The sequence below is a fragment of the Phragmites australis genome, chromosome 3 (genome assembly GCF_958298935.1).
Source record: "Phragmites australis chromosome 3, lpPhrAust1.1, whole genome shotgun sequence".
Lineage (NCBI taxonomy): Eukaryota > Viridiplantae > Streptophyta > Magnoliopsida > Poales > Poaceae > Phragmites > Phragmites australis.
In genome coordinates this window covers 30,942,260-30,963,962 of record NC_084923.1, presented here as the reverse complement: position 1 = coordinate 30,963,962, position 21,703 = coordinate 30,942,260, and the positions used below count along the sequence as shown (strand labels likewise).

At 40.4% G+C, this 21,703-nt stretch overlaps 1 protein-coding gene across 1 annotated transcript; it reads left to right on the top strand.

Moving 5' to 3' along the window:
* The first annotated feature begins 7,217 nt into the window (after positions 1-7,217).
* On the top strand, positions 7,218-11,372 carry LOC133910650 (uncharacterized). Its single transcript, XM_062352971.1, has 6 exons — positions 7,218-7,402; positions 7,524-7,646; positions 8,047-10,621; positions 10,716-10,800; positions 10,871-10,932; positions 11,289-11,372. Exons 1-6 carry the CDS (start codon positions 7,218-7,220, stop codon positions 11,370-11,372), a joined length of 3,114 nt encoding a protein of 1,037 aa, XP_062208955.1.
* The last annotated feature ends 10,331 nt before the right edge of the window (positions 11,373-21,703 follow it).

The window sequence follows — 21,703 nt, the reverse complement described above, 5'->3', positions numbered from 1 at the left end:
CAACCAGAGGGAGTATGTATATAATAAATTACCCCATAATCTATACATATTGAATGAATATCGAATATCATTGCATATATTATCTATCTCAAATTTCTGATGGAGTTTACTTTATACATGAAGGAAGCATGATAAAAGTATACATCAAGATGAAAAATAAATATGCTAATGCAAAGTAAAATGTTTTAAAAAATGTTTCATGGATTTGCTTTTGAAATTCTCCCAATTGTCATCCATATTACAAACATAAGAGATTACAAATTCTCCTCCATGAGCAAATAATTCTTCCCCATAAGCAAAGCTCTCTTATAAAATATAACATCTAGTCTAAATTCTTCTACAATTGACATCAATGCTAAAATAGAATCATCGAAACGAATTCTCCCTAAATTGGCGTCAAATTGGTAAGAATTATAGAGAACTCGCAAAAAAAAAAAATTCTTCAAAACACGCTACCTCTATCCCATAAAAGGAATCATCGAAAGTTAGTGCAAGACCATATATAATATCAGTTCCTCATGATATATATATTTCTCATAATTTAAATTAAATTAAATACACTTATTTAATTATAAATTATATAAAAAATAAATTATATAATAGATCAAACAGGTCCAGACTATACAGTAAAACAAACTTCGTAGCGAAAATCAGAATGCAATATATGATAAGCACATCACATCCTCTCCTCGGTGGCATGTCACCAACCTGACGACTGTCGTTTGAAATCTTGAGGTACTACTAGCAGTATACGGTATCCTAAAAATCAAACAGACATTCAAACATAACATTTTTAGATTTTTATCCTTATCAAAAACTTTTTTTACACATAGATCTATAGAGAAATAATATCAAAAATAGATTATTTTTATGACGCTATGACTATTGGTGCTATTATTAAATAGCATAATGTCGTGATAATTGGTGTTACAGTAACTATCACGTATGATCTTACAAATCAAATATAAAAAATCATACATAATAACAGCTATTACGGGGTCGATTCTAGATCCATATGACCATTTCCAAACAAATCCCTTTCTTAAGCTATTTCCAACAGTCAGCAAACCTATCCTCTATCACTGTTTGGCTACTGTGCCGCTAGATTTATTAGGAGCTATTGCATCCATCTCTCTAGTGTTGCGAAAAGAGGTGCTCATCCTCCAAATTGGTGGATCACTGTATTGCATATGCAATACTGTTTAACTTAGAGTTTAAATAAAGAGAACCAGAATAATGAAAAATAGAAATAAAATAATTATTAGAGATAAAAGAATAATAATATTAAAGTATTACTGACTATGTACTCAACGCATCGAGCCTACAGGCAGATAGCTGCAGCCTAAGCCCCATTGATAGTCCAGTCCACCCTGCTGCTGCTCGCCCAGCTAAAAGCTCTCGCTGGGGAAGCAAAACCACACGAGCACGCAAAAGATTCATGAAACGCGAAACCCGCTCTGATATATCGGGCGCCGCGGCCTGCTGCTGCTGCAGCAGCAACCGTGACATGACCGCAGACGCCGGACGGGTCAAAGCATCAATGCGGGTTTGCATCGGAAACACGACCTCCCTCCTGCTGCACACCTCCACAAATGCAAGGGGACATCGTTGATATAATATTTTATTTTATATTTTTTAATTGAAATTAGAAAAACTAGGACCAAATATGTATGTTGTCGAATATAAATACGGATATAGATAGATGAGGATCGAATATGTGATAAGATAAATGCAAACAATACTGGTTATAATATATTCTGATATTAAGTAAAAATAACAACTATATATATTACATATGTTATAATTATTAGACTATTCTATCTATCTAAAACTCAACTATATTAGAGCTCAACAAGCAAATCAATAATATATTCTTATGAAAGTGGTTAGGTTAGAGTAAAATCAGAGAAGTTACGAGTACCTAATATATTAGCTAAAGGTTCTATTAATTATTTGAATATATTAAAACTTCAAATGAAAACTGTATCACCTACAAACTTATAGATCTTATCGAGAGCTATAATTTTATTATAAAATCGTCTTCATCTGACTCTATATGAAAATATTATAAGCTTTAAAAGATATGCTCGGATAGTTATCGGATAATATTAAGATATATTCGATTTTATTCTCAGATATTTGATATGTGATGATACATGACTCCTATATTCGAATCTGATACCTAATAAAAAATTTGAAAAACAAGTATCACCATGATATTTATTTTGCATAACTATACTATTATAATCCTTAGTTTATTTTATTAATCCTTAAATATTCTTTGAAATACATTAGTATCATTCGATACGCACTAACCACGAAATAGTAACATCATTACTATAGGCACCAGCTTGCATATAGTGAACCTAAATTTGCATGAATGTAAAAAAAAAAAATTGTACATATCACGTTAGTCTGGCCGAGAGGCCCATTTTGTATCTCAAAAGATAGACTCGAGGTGTCATACGGACCACCAAACACTTGTTGTCTACGGTGATCGTGGGCACGTTTGGCTTTTTAGAAAAGCTGTGTTTTTGGTTTTTTTTAAAAGCTGTTTTTGGAAATAGGTTATTGGTTTCTACAATAAAATTTTAGCTTCTCAGCACATAACTTCTAAAAAAAATCACTCTCAGCGAGTTTCTCAGCACTAGTTCATTTTCCTCAGAAGCAGCTTCTGGCTTCTCCAGAAACCATTTCTCAGCAAACCCGTTTGTTATGGCTTCTGGCTTCTGGGCTTCTGACAAAAGCAGAAGCCAGAAGCAGCTGAAAACAAACAGGTCCTGAGCACTCGCTGAAAAAAGTAGCTAACATTAACATATATATTTAACAGTGAGGTAGGTTTAAGTCTAATCTAACTTTTCCCTCCGAAAACCAAGACCAATCTAAACCGTTACTGTGGAACCGTAGTACTAGATCAAGGAAAAGCTTAGAATATCTTTGAGAGACTTAGTTAAATTTTAACTTTTATATTTTTATTTAGCTATCCACTTTAAAAGATATTTTCTTTATATTTCTATACACTTTAGTAAACTAGCTAAATTTCACTCTCGATATCCTATTTATCTATACTTATTTGTAATAACTAATTTTTTCGAACAATTATTTTTTAAAATGACTAATTTTTTGCATCGGTTGTTTCTTCCAATACATATGGATATGTGATAGAGAAATTTACAATACGTGTGCTTGTGTGGTAATAGAATCTACTGTAATGTAACCGTAATTATGATATCGTCACCGGCATGGTAATCGAAGTTAGATTCCACTACAGGTTTGGTAATCGGAGTTACGATCCCACAACAAAAGCAGTTATGATCCCACCACCATAGACATGATAATCGGAGTTACGATCCTACTACAGATATGGTAACCGGAGTTATAATCCCACCACAAAAACAGTTACAATCCCACTATAAACATGATAATTAGAGTTATGATCGCACCACATGCATGGTAACTGGAGTTATGATCATACCACAAAAGCAGTTACGATCCCGTCATATGCATGATAACCGGAATTACGATCTCGTCACAGACATCGTAACTGGAGTTACGATCCTACCAAAAACAGTTAAATTTGAAAAAAATTTATTTAAAATGTATAAGAGATTAAACTAGTTAAAATGGGTTCTTTGTTATTTATTCTATGAGCACAAAAATCGGTGTGATTTTAGAAATTCTATAAAATCATCTTTTGAATTTACGAAAGAGGAGAGAAAATATAGAGTTTTGAAACAAAAGTTAGCTGGCTTCTCTCGTCCCTCATGAGCGGGGAGGTGAATGCCAAATTTGGCTAGCGAGCGAAGCCGGATGGCAACGTTACAAAGCGAGCGAAGCCGAATGGCGACACTACAGAGATGACGAGCCGTTCGGCTCTTCTGTTGGAGTCGTGCTTTTCGATCTTCTAGCTAATTTTAATGATACCGAGTCGAATAGTTTTTCTGTTGGAGATGCTAAATAGAAATTGCCCAGAGTATCTGTTGAGTTTTAAAAAAGGGACAGGAGGGCAATTTTGGCAAAAATCAAAATAGATTCACAACCTGTTTTGTGTTTTTCCCCGAGTGGAGAGATACAAACGCGAAGGAAGGAAAACTGCGGCTCTCGCCGCCTCCGCCAGTTTACCTTTTTTTTCCTCCTCCAGTTGCGCTGGGCTCCGCTCTGCCGCTCTCGCGTCGGTTCTCGTCGAGGGAGTCGGCCGGCGACGAGCCTTCCTCCTCCAGGATCGTGCGCATTGCTTCGGTAACGCCCTCGCTTGCGATCGTCTTGTTCTCTGATCTTGGGCGGTCGCTTTCTCCTCCTTTCGCTTCGCTCGTCGGTGCAACCGTAGATGGTTTAGAGGTTCTAGGGTTTAACAACTGGAGGCCGCCGCAGCGAAGACATCCGAGTGCGGATTACCTCCAAGCGGATCTTGGCTTGCCTCTTCTTGTCCGTTCGCTCCAGTTCTTTGCATTTTCTTTTGTTTCTTTAAATATTTCGAGAACACTTTTTCTTCTTTAAAGATTTGGGTTCTTCGCATTATTTCTACTTTTCCATGTTAAGATTTGAGTTTTTAAGCGTCCTATTTTTTTCTTTCATGTAAAATCACCTTCCTTGCATCCTATTTTTCTTTTAAAAAAAGATTTAGTTGTTGCATCATCGTGGTACTTCTTTGAGTTTGTCTCCTCATGTTTGGTTCTTTGCGTTCTTCGTGAGGTTTGATTTGCGTCACGTGAATAACATCAGTTATCTTATGATCACTGTGCACTTGTGATGTTCTATGGATGTACAGTTCATCTGTGACGCGTGGAATTTCCAAATACACACATTAGCTGCTGGGGCCAGGTAATGCTCTTTCTTCTGGCCATGGCTCCGTGCATGAAGCATGAATCATGTATTGACTGTTCCTAGTACTGCACCGTCTCAGCATTGTTTCAATCTACTCGCTTCTTTGGCGCGCTCTACCTACCGTTCCGAGTGCCTTTACTCAGGAATTGGGCATTTTTTTTGGGTTTGGGATCAGTTGTAAATTTCATATTCGTTTTATAAAGGTCGAAACCTTTTGTAGCCATCGACCGGTGCTTTGCGCTATGCGGGTTGCAGTGCTGTTTGGTCATGAACTGCGCGCCCTTTTTTGTTGCTCAACTAACTCTTGCTTGTCAGTTTCTACCTGGGACTCGGAGAGACCAAGTGCATAGGCCTGGCATGACTGATAAAACGCTTGCTTTCGTCGTTGAATATGTAATACTAGTTCAGGTTTGGAGAATTCAGTAGCAGGAAGGACTCAATTTGGTAGTGTCACATATTTTCTAAAGTTCTATATTTGGAAAGAGGTGATTTTGGCTAGTTTGCACTATTACGGTCCACATATATATGGATCTTTTTTTTAACTTAAAACGTGGAAGTAGTATTCTTTTCACCTCAAACTCGACATGTATCAAATATTTACCTGTCGGGACACATGAAAGTATTAGAAATTTAACTCCAAAGTCATGCTGTGTTGTTTATGCAATGGACAAGGCCGTACCATCCTAGCTGTTAATCTATCATCCAAATATGATGGAAGTACTCAAGTGCAATCTTTTACAAATTGAGGACTTCATTGACAACTGAAATAAAATATGGACAACTGGTTAGCTGATTACAAATATGGAGACTCCTGGCCTCATGGGTGAAAATTAATTGTTGAAACTTGAATATATTAAATGCATGTTGGTCCTGAAGGTGGCTAACGATGTAATTCTAACATTGGAAAAGAATGACTTTTATGAGTATAGTAGTTTTTATGCCAAACAGATAACTCTGCGAAAAGTATATATTAACTAGCAAACTGTTCCTGTTTACTATCATATTATTAACTTTAGTTAAGGTAACAAATTTGAACGAAAAAAGATTCTCTAAGTAATGTCTGGGCAGTCCTTAGATTCACCTGTTACCCCATTAAATTTCACATTCAAACTCAATGTGCGCTATGAGAAATAACAATTATACATTACATGAGCAGTACTGCAGAAGTTTTTTTTTAAATCTCTTTTATTATGGTTTGTCTGTGATCTTTCTTGTTATTCCACGTAACAAAGGTTAAGCGTTGAATTCAAAATCTTAGCATATTTTGATCAATGAATTTGATGACACTTTTACAGTTTTGAAATCTTTTCGTATTGATTTAACGATGTAGCAAAAGGGGCTGGTGCAGGCTTGCAGTAGATACGATGGCCTTAAAATCTATCATCATAAGATTCATATGCCATTAATAACTAAAGGAGTAAGCATGATAGCAGGATTTAGGCATATATTGTTTTTTCGATGCATTAAGCAATTAGGAACAGAAGTTACATATGCGTTTATGTAATGCTTGTATTTCTTTTATTTTCATATATCATACATCCTCCATTTCAAAATATAAGGTTTAGTTTTAGTTTTTCCCATTTTGCTTCACAATGTAAAACTTCCATTTCCATATAGTTTTAATGATCTTATCTCTTTTTTGCCATCACTAATCTGTCCCCTCTGTTCAACATTTATGAGTAAACACCAATACAACTATTCTCTCCCTTATTGCCAAGGCATTAACACCATGTACACTATGGTTATTCCCATCCGCCATTTTCTTGGTTCCATGAGCACCTTATTCTCTGTGCCCAACCATAATATGCTTAATAAAAAAAATGGAGGAGTTCTTCTGTAGCAGCCAGATTGTACAATTTTGTTTTTGACCAGAGGCTCTACCATTCAATTCTACTGCTTACTGTTTTTCTATGCTGAAACTACAGGATCGGGTGGGACCAAGTGCTGATATTTGAAGGATGTTTTAGGGAGTAGGAACTAAAAAGTCATCCTTGGAAGAAACTGGTAATTTTATCTGCTAGATTGCTTAGCATGGACATATTGCAAGAATTATCCAATGATTCTTTATGGGAATTGTTGCTAGGAAGCAAGCGAGTAGGCTATAATGGGAAGCTTAATCAATGCAGTACCTGATGATGACATTCATATTTGATTGGTAGGTGCCTCCTTGTGTGCTGTTGAGTCTTGAAATTCCTATTTCTTATTGTAAATTAAGGTTTTACATTCCTATGGAAGTGCTGACAGTAAGTTAGATTTGAGCTGCATCTGTTTTTTAGCTTGTGAAAGCTTCACTCAAGGAATAAAGGATTCAAACCACATTCCCAGTCTCATCTGTGAAATTGGAGCAGACATTGTCAGTGCTACTTGGTTCAAGTGCTTCCGGGAAAAAAAAAATGGCTTCAAACAGGTTATTTTTGTCAGCAGTACATGGACACATTTCGGGACAAGCATCAAGAGGTTATACATGCTCTGAGAAATACGATTGGCAAAACTTAAGCCTTCATCAAAGTGGGCAATCAGCAAGGGAGCAACCCTATCATGTTGCAACCCAGCACTTCCCTCTGCATATGTCTAGCAGGTTTGCTCTTCATCAACACATGGAACTAAGTTCCAGATTCCATGTTATGCTGATCATGCTGTATAGTTTTATCTGTTCAGATTTATTTTTTTCTTGATGAAATTACGTGATGTGGAAACAGGGTAAAAGATTCTGTGTCTGCTACTGAAATTTCGCCTATGTCTAGATGTTTTGATTTACATAGAACTGGAGGAGAAATTGTGAACAATAGATGTTGTAGCTTTGCTATGTGTGGTGTAAAGAGGTACACATACATTTCCAAGCTTGTGATGCTCATTATTTTGGATACTTTTACCATCTTTGTATTTCAATTGTGTGGAGCTTCGATGTTTTGGCATGCAGGATGGGGGAATGCACTGCATTGCATGGTCATGGACATTCCTCTGAGGTTCATGACCCAGGAAATGGAGTAGGTGGACCATGCCATCTATCTTGTTGTTCTTATGGTGGATGCCATATTCAAGATCATGCCTGTCTCAGTCATTCATTAAAACAGGCCAGGCACAGCATTTCACCCGGACCTGGTCCCTTAAGATCGTTTCGGTAGTATCTCCTTTTGGCCTTTAAGATTTATTGTTACGCATTTCTAATATCTTTTCATACTATTTAGTTCTGGCAGTTTTACTATTTGTTTCTTAATCTAGGAGCGAGAGAAGCCCTCCCTGTGATCATGTTCGTCATCATGCAAAAGGAGCTGGCAGACAAATACGTCAAGCAGGAAGTTGTAGAAAGATTTTTTCTGAGATAGATGCAGCATGTCATTGGTCTTACATGCGCAATTTCCACTCTCCCAATAAGCATGATAGCCACTCTCGGGAAGATCCTATATTTAATGTTTCTGTTCGCACCTCACATGGTCGATCACGTCGAAGGGATGAAATATTAAGAGCTCGCCCTAAGAGGCCAATTGATGAGTTCCATCCCATTCACCATGAGCAACTTGAGCTTTATCCCAATGAAGATTTTCATGAAAGTTTGGATAGCAGTCGAAATTTCAGAAATACTAATAATGGCAAGATGGTTAAAAGGAAATGTATAAAACAAGGTTTTCGTAAAAACATTTACAATGGTGCTCGCGCTAGCAAATATGGGAGAAACAGTTGTCAGGAAAGGAATGCAGATCATTTGGGTGGAAAGAAAGCTATGAAGAATGTGGATTGCGAGGACAAATCTAAAAGACTTTGTTGTCCCAATGAGCTGGACCAGCAACCGCCGGTTGAGTCTGACAGGATGAGAAATGGTAGTCGAGAGGGAAATGCTGAAATAACAAAGTTAGTGGGTCAAAATGGAGCAAAAGGGAACTGCAATCCAAAGAAGAATGCTCTCACAGCTCCTGCTTTGAGTGGCTCAACAAAATGTGATGAGAACTCAAACATGTTAAGTCCCAAGTACAGCAACAAAACTATTGCTTCATCGAACACACCAAAACTGAGCGAAGGAAGTAATGACATGGAGCTAGAATCCGACAAGCAGTACAATGTCAATGGTTGCACTGAAAGAGGTACTCTACAGCATCTTCCAGTCACCCATACAGAGAAGAGTGTACAACCAACAGAATCAGATAATCTTTCGCACGCTGAGGTGCTTCGTCGCGATTGTTTGAACCTGTGGAGAGCAAGACGATTAAGAAAGGACAGTGCTGCTGTGGCTGATAAAATTGTAAAAGTTGATCAACAGACTGTGCATAGAAGCAAGGTATCAACCAGTGGAAGAGTGAGAAATGGAAGACCTGCTACTTGTGCTAGCTCAGAAAGTAATGATGAAGATGACAGTGCATCAAAGAGTTCTGATCAATTTAGTACTGCAACGTCATTGGAGGGACTACAAAAGTGTGGTGAGGTAAGAGCTAACAAAAAGTTACAGCAGTCCCTCAGGTTTCCTAGTAGCTGCAAATGCAACCAAAGCTCTCAAAACACAACAGCTGAGAAAGAACTTATGTGTACTCTGGAGCTTCCACCTGAAGCAAATCCTGGTGAAATTGCACATCAGAAAAAAGAGGAGAAACTTCTATGGTGTCAAGTATCGACTGATCATCCATATGCCAAGGTGCAAGTTAGTTGGAATGGTTCTGATACTAGCAAGGTGGAGCAAGCAGCTGGTTCTCTTTGTGATAAAAGTGCGCATCAGAATATTTCTCAACAGGAGTCAAATAATGATAATTTGGATGCAGGGAGCAAAGGTACACTAGGTGTAAGATGTGAAAAGAAAGCAGAAGGCAATGGTGCCAAATGGGATGAACAAATTTATAGTTTGTGTACTGGTTCAACATTGCTGGATCAAAAGACTGTTGCTCGTTGTTCAATGCATGGCATTTTGAAGGTAAATTCACCAAAATCTCCAAATCACGAGAGTGGAACTACTCCATTTGATGGGTCAATATTGGATAGAGGAGCTGTAAACAAGTGCCAAAAAAAGCCTGTCAATCGGTCCAGTCAAAGTTATTGTAGTGATTTCAAAAATTGGTTGAATAGAAGTGATTGTAGAGACAACCAACAGGAAACCATGAATCTTAATATTTTAAGAAAGAAGCAAGAATGTTCAGCTCTGGCAGCCTCTGGAAATGAGGTGAACCAGAAAGCAGCAAAGGAGGATTGCCAGCCTCAAGCTCTTAGGGTTACATCAAATCAACAGATATCCCATCATTGTGTTACTGACACAATAAATTCTGGGACTGCTAACCGAGGTGATCGGATTCCATGCTCATCAATACCAGACTTAAATTTCTTGCCTGGTATGATCGGCGATGAAGATTTTGTAGCACCAAAGGATCCGGTTTGTCAGGTAACTGCAGATGGTTTCAAACCTCAGAGTGTTACTGAGAGCATTTCAGCTTCGTTAACTGGGCCCATCGTGAAGGAAGAGCAGTTTAAGCAAGCTGAGCCAAATCAACTCATCAGAGAAGTTTGCGGAAAGGGTGCCTCTGAAGCTGCAAATCAGTTGCAGATCTCTGATTCAAATACTGGGCCTCCACTACGAAGCACAGTTGAAGAAAGTAGCCCATCAATCGATGCATTCAAGTCTGCCCTGTGCGAATTTATCAAAAATATCGTAAAGCCTCTGTGGGAAGATGGCCTGTTATCCCGAGAAGTCCATAAAATTGTAGTGAAGAAGGCTGTGGAAAAGGTAGCTGTCACGTGGGCCTCCAGTGCCCCGGCAACAGAAATGGCCATTTGTAGAATTTTATCTGATGAATCCAAAAATATAGAGCAACTTGTTCAGGTGGGATATCAATGCTTATTCTATTCTTTTCCGCAATCATGCTTTCTACTTGAATTAATCGGTTAATGTAACCATATATTATCTCGTCCTGCAGGGCTACTTGGATATGTACGTGGGAAAGGAAGTTCTTAAAAGAATCACCCCTGGTCTAGTTTCTGAGCGGTCCTGCAAAACACCGTGTAAGTAATTGATATCATTTCCCATATCATAGTTATTCCTTGCTGGTCACGAATTCCTTAATTTCTGCAGGCAGCTCCGATGCGAATTTTGTGGAGCGCCGTGGAACGACTATGATCGGGGAAGATCCTCAAGTTAAATTATAATTATCTTTCCTCTCCGCTCATGACGAGCCATTTTGGAACCCTGCCCCGGTCACTCGTACTTGTCACAACCGTGCACCTGTTAGACTTATACACATTCGTTATCTAGGGCTGCCTATAACTGAGCAAATGTTGTGAACGTATCTCTCAGAAAACAAAATGTTGTGATCTATCTAGTTAGCTCTTGGTTGGTGATGCACATTTCCTTAAAGGAAACTAGTTATGAAATGATGCAAAGCAAATGGTAATTTCATCTAATTTCTGGTGGTTCGTGATGGTCTTGAGCACTGGTGCTTTGCTACACAGGTTTTAATGTGTGCAAATGATACAAAATTTAATCAAAATAGAAAAGGAACGGGGAATTGAGGATTGGGGAGGGGAGCAATTACCTGTCGTTGGCCGTCCTGCTGAATGCCGACTTTGAGGCATAGCCCAGGTGTTTTTAGCGAAGTCGAAAGGTAGTTCCGTCGAGAAAGAAGATAGCAAAGCATGTAGTCTGTTGTACCCTTCTGATATCTCAGAATTCTTTTGACCGCAAACCAATGTTCTGGTCTTGAGTTGGCTTGAAATTGGCTGACCAAACTCACAGCATAGCAAATGTCGGGTCTAGAACATATCACTTACCGAGTGCTGAGAGTCCCTGTTTGTTAAAGTTGAAAAGTTGGCTTTTGGTTTTTGCCTGATGATTTTTTGCTTTTGGTTTTTTAATAATTTTTTTAACTTCTTAGCACATCAAAAACTAAAAAAACTCTTTTAAGCTTGCTACTTACCATTCATTTCTTCAAAAGCTAGTTTTTTAGCTTTTCAAAAGATAGTTCAACATCTAGTTGGTTGGTTAGATTTCTAGCTTCTGACAAGTAGAAGTCTAACCCAACACAGCCTGAGCCCTGCTGCTATTGGCATGCTGCCTATTGGAGCCTGGATTGGCCGTTGCAGCTTGTGCCCTGGCCATGCAGCCCTGCATGACTGCACCCTATGGCATACGTCATGTGCCCTACTGCTGTGACCTCCGTGCGTGCCTAGGCTAGATGACAAATTGACGGCGTGATGTGGTGGTCGAGCACGGATTGAGCAGCGAGGTGGCCACCGTGGTATCCCCTGTCCTGAACCTTGGAGTGACGCTTCAGCTAGGCTGGCTAGGGTTTAGTAGTGCGAGCGAGTTTGGGATCGAGAGAGATGGAGCGAGCGAGAAATGAAAGCTGTCAGGTCGAGACACGGATCGATTTGAGATCGGGATAGGGAGAGCTGAAGGGAAGTTGGGCTTGGCCACTGGCTGCCTAGGCCTAGGCCATGGGGCTAAAACGCTAAGTGGTGCTTGGACCAATCAATGGAATAGCAGGTTGGGACTGAAAAAATTAAGGGGGTTGTATTTGGTTTTTTGGCCATGACTGGGCCGTGGCCCCAGTTGCCCAGGCCCAAAATCCACCCTTGGGTCTGGTGGAGAGTTTGTCAAGCAGGTTCGAGATGGCATTTTGACTTTGGATTTTTTTCTTCACATTTTCGTACTTCCTGTGTTTGCATTTTCACGTAAACTTTAACCACTTTAGTGTTTTACTTATATTATTTGGTTTGCTCTCATCTAGTGATTATTTTATGGTATTAGTAAGAAGTCTGTATGTTGCAATAATTCAAAATTAGACGCCATGTATTATATTTCTACGATTGTTATGGCTCACAAAAATTGTTCCTTAGATAACTATGACCACAGAGTAATATGTTACATAATATAGAGATAATATAAGATGCCAAAACACAATGCAGTACCAATAGACATCTCAAACAAAAGTGCATGCGTTATTTCACCTAGGAAACAGCCAATCATTTTTTCTCCGGTTTTCTCAGAGATAGGGTTGTTTCTAGTTTTTTATTAGATAGGAGGGGTTCAGAGGAGAGGGTGGTGTAGATGAAATTGGTGCTTTATATTAGTAGAGATAGAGAAGTAGAGACTACAATCTAAATTGTCTAAAAAAACTTGTCCTTCCATGATATTTATGGAAAAGATGGTCGGTCAGAAATGTAAGTATGTAACAAAATGAAACAACCAATATTTGTGACCAACATTGAAAGGAAGAAAAAAAAAACAGTGCCACATTCTCGGTATATATACTTCTAACATGTAAAAAGTAGAAATCCTCCAAACCTAACCGAAATTTGTAGCCAAGCAACATACAAAGCCTGGAGCACTAATTGGGCACATAAAAAAGAGAAAAGTGAAGTCACATCCTATGATGGAAACTTATGAAGTACCTGCATAGAAAAAAGGGAAACACTGAAATTGGGCAGCCAGTAACATTCTTACACAAAATTGGTTTATGGAAACAATTCAAATGATCACAATATACCCATATCAATCCCAATAATTTACAGGCATTAAAGCAAGGTTGTCTTTTCATATGCTAACTGCATTAGAACATCAAGTAACTCATCGTTCATATTGGCACTTGCACCACTATGGCATTTCTCTAGTTTATATTGACACCTTATCATTTGAACATCAGATAAGTCGCATGGAAAGTATTTTGAAATAAAAAAGCTTGAACTCAGGCATAGAAAATAAGGCCATGCAAAGCGGAGATCCTACGAATATTCGGTATCAATAGTTTCTGTGGTACATGAGTCTTACAACGTACATCTAAGCATACTTGGCACCAATTCTACAGGCATTAATCCTTATAGAGGGAGGTGAAAATGTAGAAACATGCATATGGGTCAACTCACCATTTTTGTAGGCAGTAATCCTCACCATGGATGCAAAATTGCAGAAATATTGATCAGCATATTACTTGTTTATGAGGTAACGCATGAATATAAATCCTCAAGCCAGCAATGCTCAAAAGAACCACCTTGTTTACCATATCCTACAGTAAACAATTTTTTTTTATAAAGAAAGCTTTTATTAAACTTAAACAATTACATCAAGATGCTACAATCAATCTGAGAACACTCTCGGCCTCTGTATAACTAATATGCACACAACCAAAACAAGCAAAGAAAAACACAACATAAAGTTTATCTTTGGTGAAGACAGGAGATACTAAAGCACGCCGATTCTCCAAACTAGACCGCCACCCATTGTCCTTGGTAAAAAACTCGCTAACCACCTGATCCAAGTGTTGACATGCCCAGGTACGAAGCCAGTGAGTACAATGATAAATAACTTGCAAAGGAGAATATATATTTCTTTTTATCAAATATCATATCATTCCTGCATAACCATAGCGACTAGTAAGTAGTAACCGCCCCTAACAGGATATGTGGTTTCAAGTCCTTCCTAATACCCCGTAGCCAAGTACCGAACATATGAGATACACTATGAGGTCTGAAAAGCCCTAAAGCCACCTGTATGATAGACCACACAGCACAAGCAAGACGACATTTGAAGAACAGATGTTTAACTGTCTCCTCTTTGTGACAGAAGCAATAGTTTGTACTGCCTTACCAATTGCGCTTAGCCAAATTATCTTTCATCAGTACGACACCTTGATGTAAGTACCAAAGGAAGATCTTGACTTTAAGTGGCACTAAGTGGCACCTTCAATTTCCAAAGGCCTTTGTTTATGTTGGGGACATCATGATGCACTAAAGCAAGATAGTGAGACTTCACTCTGAATTGCCCATTCTAGGTTAAATTCTAGTGGAATTCATCTTTATAGTGAAAATGGTCATATTAGTTCATGATTGTGATTTTGGTGATTAATGACAACATAGTCATTGGGACTAACATATCTGTCAAGAATATATGTTAGTAGGTTTCATGAATGCAATACATGAAGAAGCCATCGAAGTCAGGACAAAGTTTGGTTGAATTGGAAAAAGTTTCAGGAAAAATAACTACACCGAATGGTCCAGTGCTCTAGGTATTGCACCCACCGAAGCATCTCTGTCAAAGGGGGACAGAGGCATGAAAGCCTCACCGGAAAGACCGGTGACGAAGCAAGGCAACACCGGACAATGAACAGTGTAAAGATGAAAAAGAAGCATAAGACCTCATCGGATAGTCCAGTGATTGATTTGAACACACCAGAGGAATGCACCAGAGCATTGTTGACAAATGGGAGAATGCAGTGACCTCACTAGAAGGTCCGGAGCTCTGAAGATGTGTACACCGGAGCATATTTTTCAGAGAGGGTTGCATTGGCTCGGCTGGCTGAGAATAACGCATCGAATGATCCGGTGATGATGTGATAAGCACCGGAGAAGGCATCGAAGAAATCTACACAGAGAAGATATTGGCTCGGATGGCTAAGGTAAACTCGCCGGAAAGTCCGGTGATGAAGATGAAGTATACATCGGAGTGTCCAGTGTTCACAGAGGCTTGAGTAGGATTTCAACGGCTAGTTTGTGAGAGTGTACTCATCGGATGATCTGGTGCTAGTACTACTGTTCTTACCGGATAATCCAGTGTTAACAGCTTTTTAGAGCCATTAGGTTAACGGCTAGTGCGCGAGTTTGAGGCTATAAATACCCCTCAACTCAGTCATTTGAGGGTGCTGGAGTCCAGAGAAGTTCATATACACTTGAGGAGACATCTAAACCACCAAAGTGCTTAAAGTGATCATCCAAGGTAATTAAGCACAAGACTAGTGAGTGATTAGTGCTTATAGGCCTAAAAAGTGAGTTATTAGGTGATTGCTGCCTAGAGAGTGGATCAAGGAGTGATCCAACAGTATACCTCTTGGTACACCAACCCCTTGGAGTCTTGATGACTCGCCAGCAAGCTTGTTGATCCTTTAACTTAGCGTGGAGCAGCGGCAAGGTATTTGTGCGGGGACGCGAAGACCCTTGCCTTTGTGACTCAAAATCCAAAGTGATCATGATGGCGAGGAACCAGAAGAGAGGCTAGTGGTGAGACCTTGCCTTGGTGGCTCATCCGGGTGGAGGCCTTATCTTTGTGACTTGGTGGCTCAAGAGCCATGACCGGGTGCCGATCGGGAGCATATACTTTGTGGAGCTCCAACGTGGACTAGTGTGGTATTCATGCCATTGATACCATGAGAAAAAAAATTCTTATGCCGAGTTTGCTCTCTCTACCTTATTTACGTTTCTGTATTTACTTACTTGCAATTTACCTTCTTAGATAGGTTGCAATTGCTTTATTTGGTAGAGTAGACACACTAGATAAGCCTAGAGTACCTTAGATAGAATTTGATATAGGTTTATCTTGTGTTGTTTTTGGAGCTAAAATAGTTTTAAGTGTCATAATTCACCCCCTCTTAGGACGCCACCGATCCCTTCAATTAGTATCAGAGCCTCGTGCTCTTAATAGGCTTAAAATCCTAGAGTTGTGACGCCTGGGGTTGGGATGGATTCCCATAGTGCTCCACTTTTCGATGTCACAAATTTCCCGCGTTAGAAAATTCTAATGTCTTGTTATTTGCAAGCTCGAGGTTTAAATATTTGGAGAGTCACCGAGGAAGGGATGAAACCTTGTATCACCAACAGGGAGAGGCAACTGGATGCATTGGCAAAGAGTATCCTTTTATCATCTATATGTGTTGATGCATTCAATCGTGTTTATTCTCTTACCAATGCACATGATATTTGGAATAGTCTCATTGAAATACATGAAGGCATAAAGGATGTGTGCAATGAGAAATATCATGTGCTTGTTACTAAGCTTAATGGTATCAAGCAACTACCCTATAAAAGTGCTAATGACATGTACCCATGTTTGAATATTCTTGTCAATAAGATAAATAGGTTAGGTTTGACGCCAATTGAAGATGATCAGGTAGTGAGAAGAATACTTCAAGCTTTTCTTCCAAAGTACAAGTTGATCATCTCCATCATCTACGACAACAGTGATATCAAGAAGATGATTCCAAGTCAAGTGCTCGGTAAGATCATTGCCTATGAGATGATAATGAACATGGGGGTGGAAGCTTCTTCCTCATCCGACACTAAGAATCTTGCTCTCACAAGCAAGCAAGCTAAATGTCAACACATGAAGGCAAAGATGAGTAGGCAAGAGCAAGAGCCAAGCTCAAGTGAAGATGATGAAGATGAAGATGAAGAGAGCTATGAAGAAGATGAGCAAAGCAACCTCAAGCGATGAAGAGATGGATCCTGAAGTTACCAAGCTCATGTCACAAGTGGAGAAGAACATCAAGAAGATCATACCAAGATTGATCACCCAATCTCCATAAAGAACTTGGTGTGGAGCGATGACAAGGCGTTTGTGCGGGGACGCGGAGATCCTTGCTTTTGTGGCTCAAGCTCTGAAGTGATCATGGTGGCGAGGAACAGGAAGAGAGGCTAGTGGTGAGATCTTGCCTTGGTGGCTCATCCGGGTGGAAGCCTTGTCTTTGTGACTTGGTGGCTCAAGAGCCGTGATCGGGTGCCGACTAGGAGTATATCCTTTGTGGAGCTCTAACGTGGACTAGGGGTGACATTCATGCTTCGATACCACGGGAAAAAATCCTTGTGACGAGTTTGTTCTCTCTACTTTATTTACATTTTCGCATTTACTTACTTGCAATTTACCTTCTTAGATAGGTTGCAAGAACTTTGTTTGGTAGAGTAGATACACTAGATAAACTTAGAGCATATTTAGATAGAATTTGATATAGGTCAATACCACGGCTCCTTAGAAATTGTATGTCAATTTCCACCGGGGCACCTAACATCTTCACAATAGCCCAGATTACCATATAATGGTGAAAGGCCGGGGGAATACCCGTTATATGCACCCAAACTGATTCCAGTTGGAATAGCGGGTTCGACTGATCGGATGGCTTCCATTCTCCGATGGAAAAGTAGCCTCTTGAGATTTTAGATGAAATTCAGCATCTGCCATCTCGCTAAGCTCATCCGAATTTGAAAAAGCCACAAGATAGCTATCCGGTCCCTGTGAAACTACTTCCTAGTTCCAGTCGAAATGGATCCTTAGTCGAAGTTCATTTTGAATTGCTTCTGTAGATAAATGGTTACCTTTAACCTTGATCAAAGCTGTTAGTGGTGATTGTAGGTCAAAACCATTGGCACCAGATTGATTAACTTGGAAAAAACCATCTTATCAACGCCCAAACCGAGCATCACTGCATTAGGCTTTGGGAGCTTCATAATCAAGCACTTAGCAGAAAGATTGTAGTCATGCTTATCACAAATGACACAGTAGAGAACTGCGTCACACGCCTCAATCGAATGCCCCTTCATCTTGCACTAGAAGCAAAAAGCTTTCTTGTTTTCCTTTGTATCAGTGGGCAACGGCCCTAGGGACACAGCATTGCCAAGCAATACCATGTTGCTGCCCCCTGCGCCCTCAAGGATCCTTGTGAGCGACCTGGGTAGAGACCTCGGCTTCCAAACCGAGTGCCAGAGCCAGTGCGCACCCCAAAAGGAGGTCAATTTGAGGGTCCGGCATCGAATGTGAATTGGCCTCCTTGACCGAAGCCCGGTCCAGCTTGTCCCCCAAACTCGGCGAGAGTGCTGGCTGACTAGGTATCGGATAACGACTTGAAGATGAGGATGGAATTGTTGGCCGAAGTGGACCGGCCATGACCACTGGAAGGCATGGAATGCCCCACTGTAGGTCGTCTAGGCCTCCAGGCCATGATGCCTGCTTGGTTGCCGAAAGGCCCACTAGTTGTCATCACTAGTTCGACATCACCATGGCCATCGACTGGAGTACAGGGCACTCCCCAGCCCTGAGCACCTCTCGTTGCAAGAGAGCAACCGGTGCCAGAACCAGACATCACCACTTGTGCATATGATGGAAAAATGGAGGAAGAAATAAAATCGATCGGTTGGGGTTGCTGTGGATATGTGGGACGGATAAGGTAATCTTGCACAAAAGGAAGCATGCCGCCTCCAGATAGCACCAAATACTTCTTTTCTGCATAGGCCACGCGTATCCAACACACTTGCCGTGGAATTTTTGGAAACCTACATGGGAATAACCAAAGATTGATCATCCAAATGAATATTGGACTTACCAGGCAGACCCACAGAAATTTCACCCAGCAAGTAATCCCCAAGAACTGCCAAGGATTCCGCCTGGCTCCTGGGGAGTGGTCCACGCCTGGCCCTTCCCAAATCGGAGTCCCTTCCTATACGCAAGAGCAAGAATTGATGGATTCGGAAATGAAATAGCCGCATCACGAACACCGAGGTGGGAGGCAATGGCTTCAACAATTTGCGAGGCCAACATTGGTGTAGCTTTGCCAGCGACAATGCACTCCTCCGCGCGGCGGATATCTTCATCCGAGAAGCCAGCAATGCCGCCTGGATGATCTTTGCCGATTATGGAGTTCGCAGGTCTGCACATGGTGACGGACTGTCATCCATTCACGAACCCCCAACGGCGACCAGGAATTAGTTGTAGGACGAAGAACCGCCTGATTCGCCCATCGCAACTTGCTGCCTGAAAATGCACGGAAGGATTCCGGGGAGATGACGGTGATCACCCGAGACGATGAAGAACCACGGTAGCAGATCCAAGATCGTCACGGGAATCGCCTCCGTGAAATCCAGAGATTCAAAATTCAAAAAACCAGCAACCTCTCACAGTAAACCAGTTTGGATGACCAAAAGCGTAGCATCAATAAGAGTAAATCAGTTACTGCTCAAACAAAATCTAGAAAGTTGCAAACATGGTATTATCTAGCAGAGGTTGAAATAAGGAGCATCACTTACCCATCATAACCATGCAAGCCATTTTTTCTTTGTTTGCTAAACATGCTCTGGCTTGGAAGACATGCTCAAAGCCTGTGAAGAAAACCTAAAACTAATTAGTAGTAACATAACTTATCCGGAAACAGCTCAGGGAGTTGACATTTGCGAGGGTGAAGGTTATTACTTATGAACCTGCCATATGTTTTCTTTGTCATATTGCTCTGCAACAGATACGAATAGCACAGCCTTGAGGTTACAAACCACAAATCAGTAGCACCTCGGTTGCTATAATTGTGAAAGGCAAATTGGCGTACATGAACTCACTGTTAGAGTTGATGCCAGAGTTAGGCATACATAAGTAAACCTAGAGAGATAAATGCAGAAAAAATTAGCACAAACCAAGGTGAGTTCCATAGCCTTGGATTACATAAAAAAAAAGCTGTCTTACATTTATTTACTTATACTCTTCAATAGCAAGGAAGATTATGAAGGAGTGAGGTGCAAATTTGTGAAGAATTCAATGTAGAGAGAGAAGCCGAGAGAGAGAAAAGGTGCCATGACAACATAACCGTTTAATCTTGTTTGGTCACACTTACACTACATAAATGATATACCAGAGAATCAAGCTGCCACTGCATCAATGAAATTGGTCCAGCATAAATCATATGAACTAAAATGTGGTGGAAATATGGGGTAGCGAATTTATCCACAATGCCAACAGAGAAAGATCTAGTCAACATGGAAGGTATACAACAATATTTTAACAGATGAGAGAAGGTTTTGGCAGCTGAATCCATTGGATGGATGGAACCATAGAAGCAGTAGCACCTAAAGTTCACAAAATAAGATAGTCCAAGCCACGAAAGCCACTGCTCTTCCATACTCATGCAATCAACCGGCCAAATTTAACCCATATCTTCCATTCAAAATGTTTTTTCTTAAACAGCACATTTATATACGAAAGAAAAATGTCAGATGGCCCATCGGGCGAGCAATGAAGCCTCTGTCATGGCCCAGCATGCTAAAACACTTAGGTACATATCCATTTTGCTACAACACATACACCATCACCCAATGAAATTACTGAAACTCGTACTGAATTGATTAAACACATGCATAGTGTTTTCCAATCTCAGAAGACATCACAAATCACCTAACCAAAATTGGGTAGCATTGCCAGTAGAATGGGAAGAGCAAAGGATTTGGGGATGACGTGATTTATCTGTGGGCCATTGGTACCCGGAATTGCTGATGCCAGGCAACGTGAGCAGCAAGCTAACAATCTCAAACCCTTGAGCAAGAGGCAATCATGGCATGCTCTCCTTCTGCACTGAACCCCAAAACCGACAAAGATGAGAGAGAGACTATTACCATCTTGGAACCAAATCCGAGCATACAAATGGTTGTGGTGGGGGGGGGGGGGGACTGTACCCAAGAATCACCCTCGAGGTTGTGGTGGTCGTGGATGCGGCCGAAGGCGACGGTAGTCGGGGCGTCGGTGCGGGCAACCTCCCACACGGTGGTTGTGGACGGGCTGGAGGCGACGGCATATACGAGGGAGCAAACGGCGTGGGAACTGGACAGAGCTTGCCGCACCAATATCCTTCGCCGCCGTTGTCCAGGTCTTCTTCGTTCCTGGAAACATTTGCTTTCCAAGTTTCCAGGGTAGTTGGGGGTGGTGGTCACTGCTCATTACCTTCCCGATGATGATGACATGGCGGTGTGGCTTCGGCGGGATGGTGGCTCCCGGATTCACACGTGTAGCAAAAATGATCCTATTAGGTCAAGATTGTGATTTTGGTGATTAATGATAATATAGTCAATAGGACTAACATATTTATCAAGTATATGTTTTAGTAGGTCTCAGGATGCAACAAAAGAGAAGTCACCAAAGCTGGAACAAAGAGAGAAATGAATTGGACTTGTTTCCTGAATTTTGATGTGATCAAATGGGATGGATTTCTGTATAATCTTGTAGAGCTCTTCACAAGATTTCCATAGAGCCCAAGATCATCAAAATCAGAGTTTGGAGCGAAAAATTATGCCCAAAATACATAACGTTGTTCTGTTGAAATTTGCCAGACTAGATAGTCCGGTGCTCATATAAAAATTAGTCCGATGCTACATAGGATAATCTAGTGTGAACAAT

Coding starts and splice junctions, on each gene's coding strand:
- LOC133910650 (XM_062352971.1), top strand. CDS start 7,218: ATGGCTTCAAACAGGTTATTTTTGTCAGCAGTACATGGACACATTTCG. Junction 7,403..7,523: donor CCTCTGCATATGTCTAGCAG/GTTTGCTCTTCA, acceptor ATGTGGAAACAG/GGTAAAAGATTCTGTGTCTG. Junction 7,647..8,046: donor GCTATGTGTGGTGTAAAGAG/GTACACATACAT, acceptor TTCTTAATCTAG/GAGCGAGAGAAGCCCTCCCT.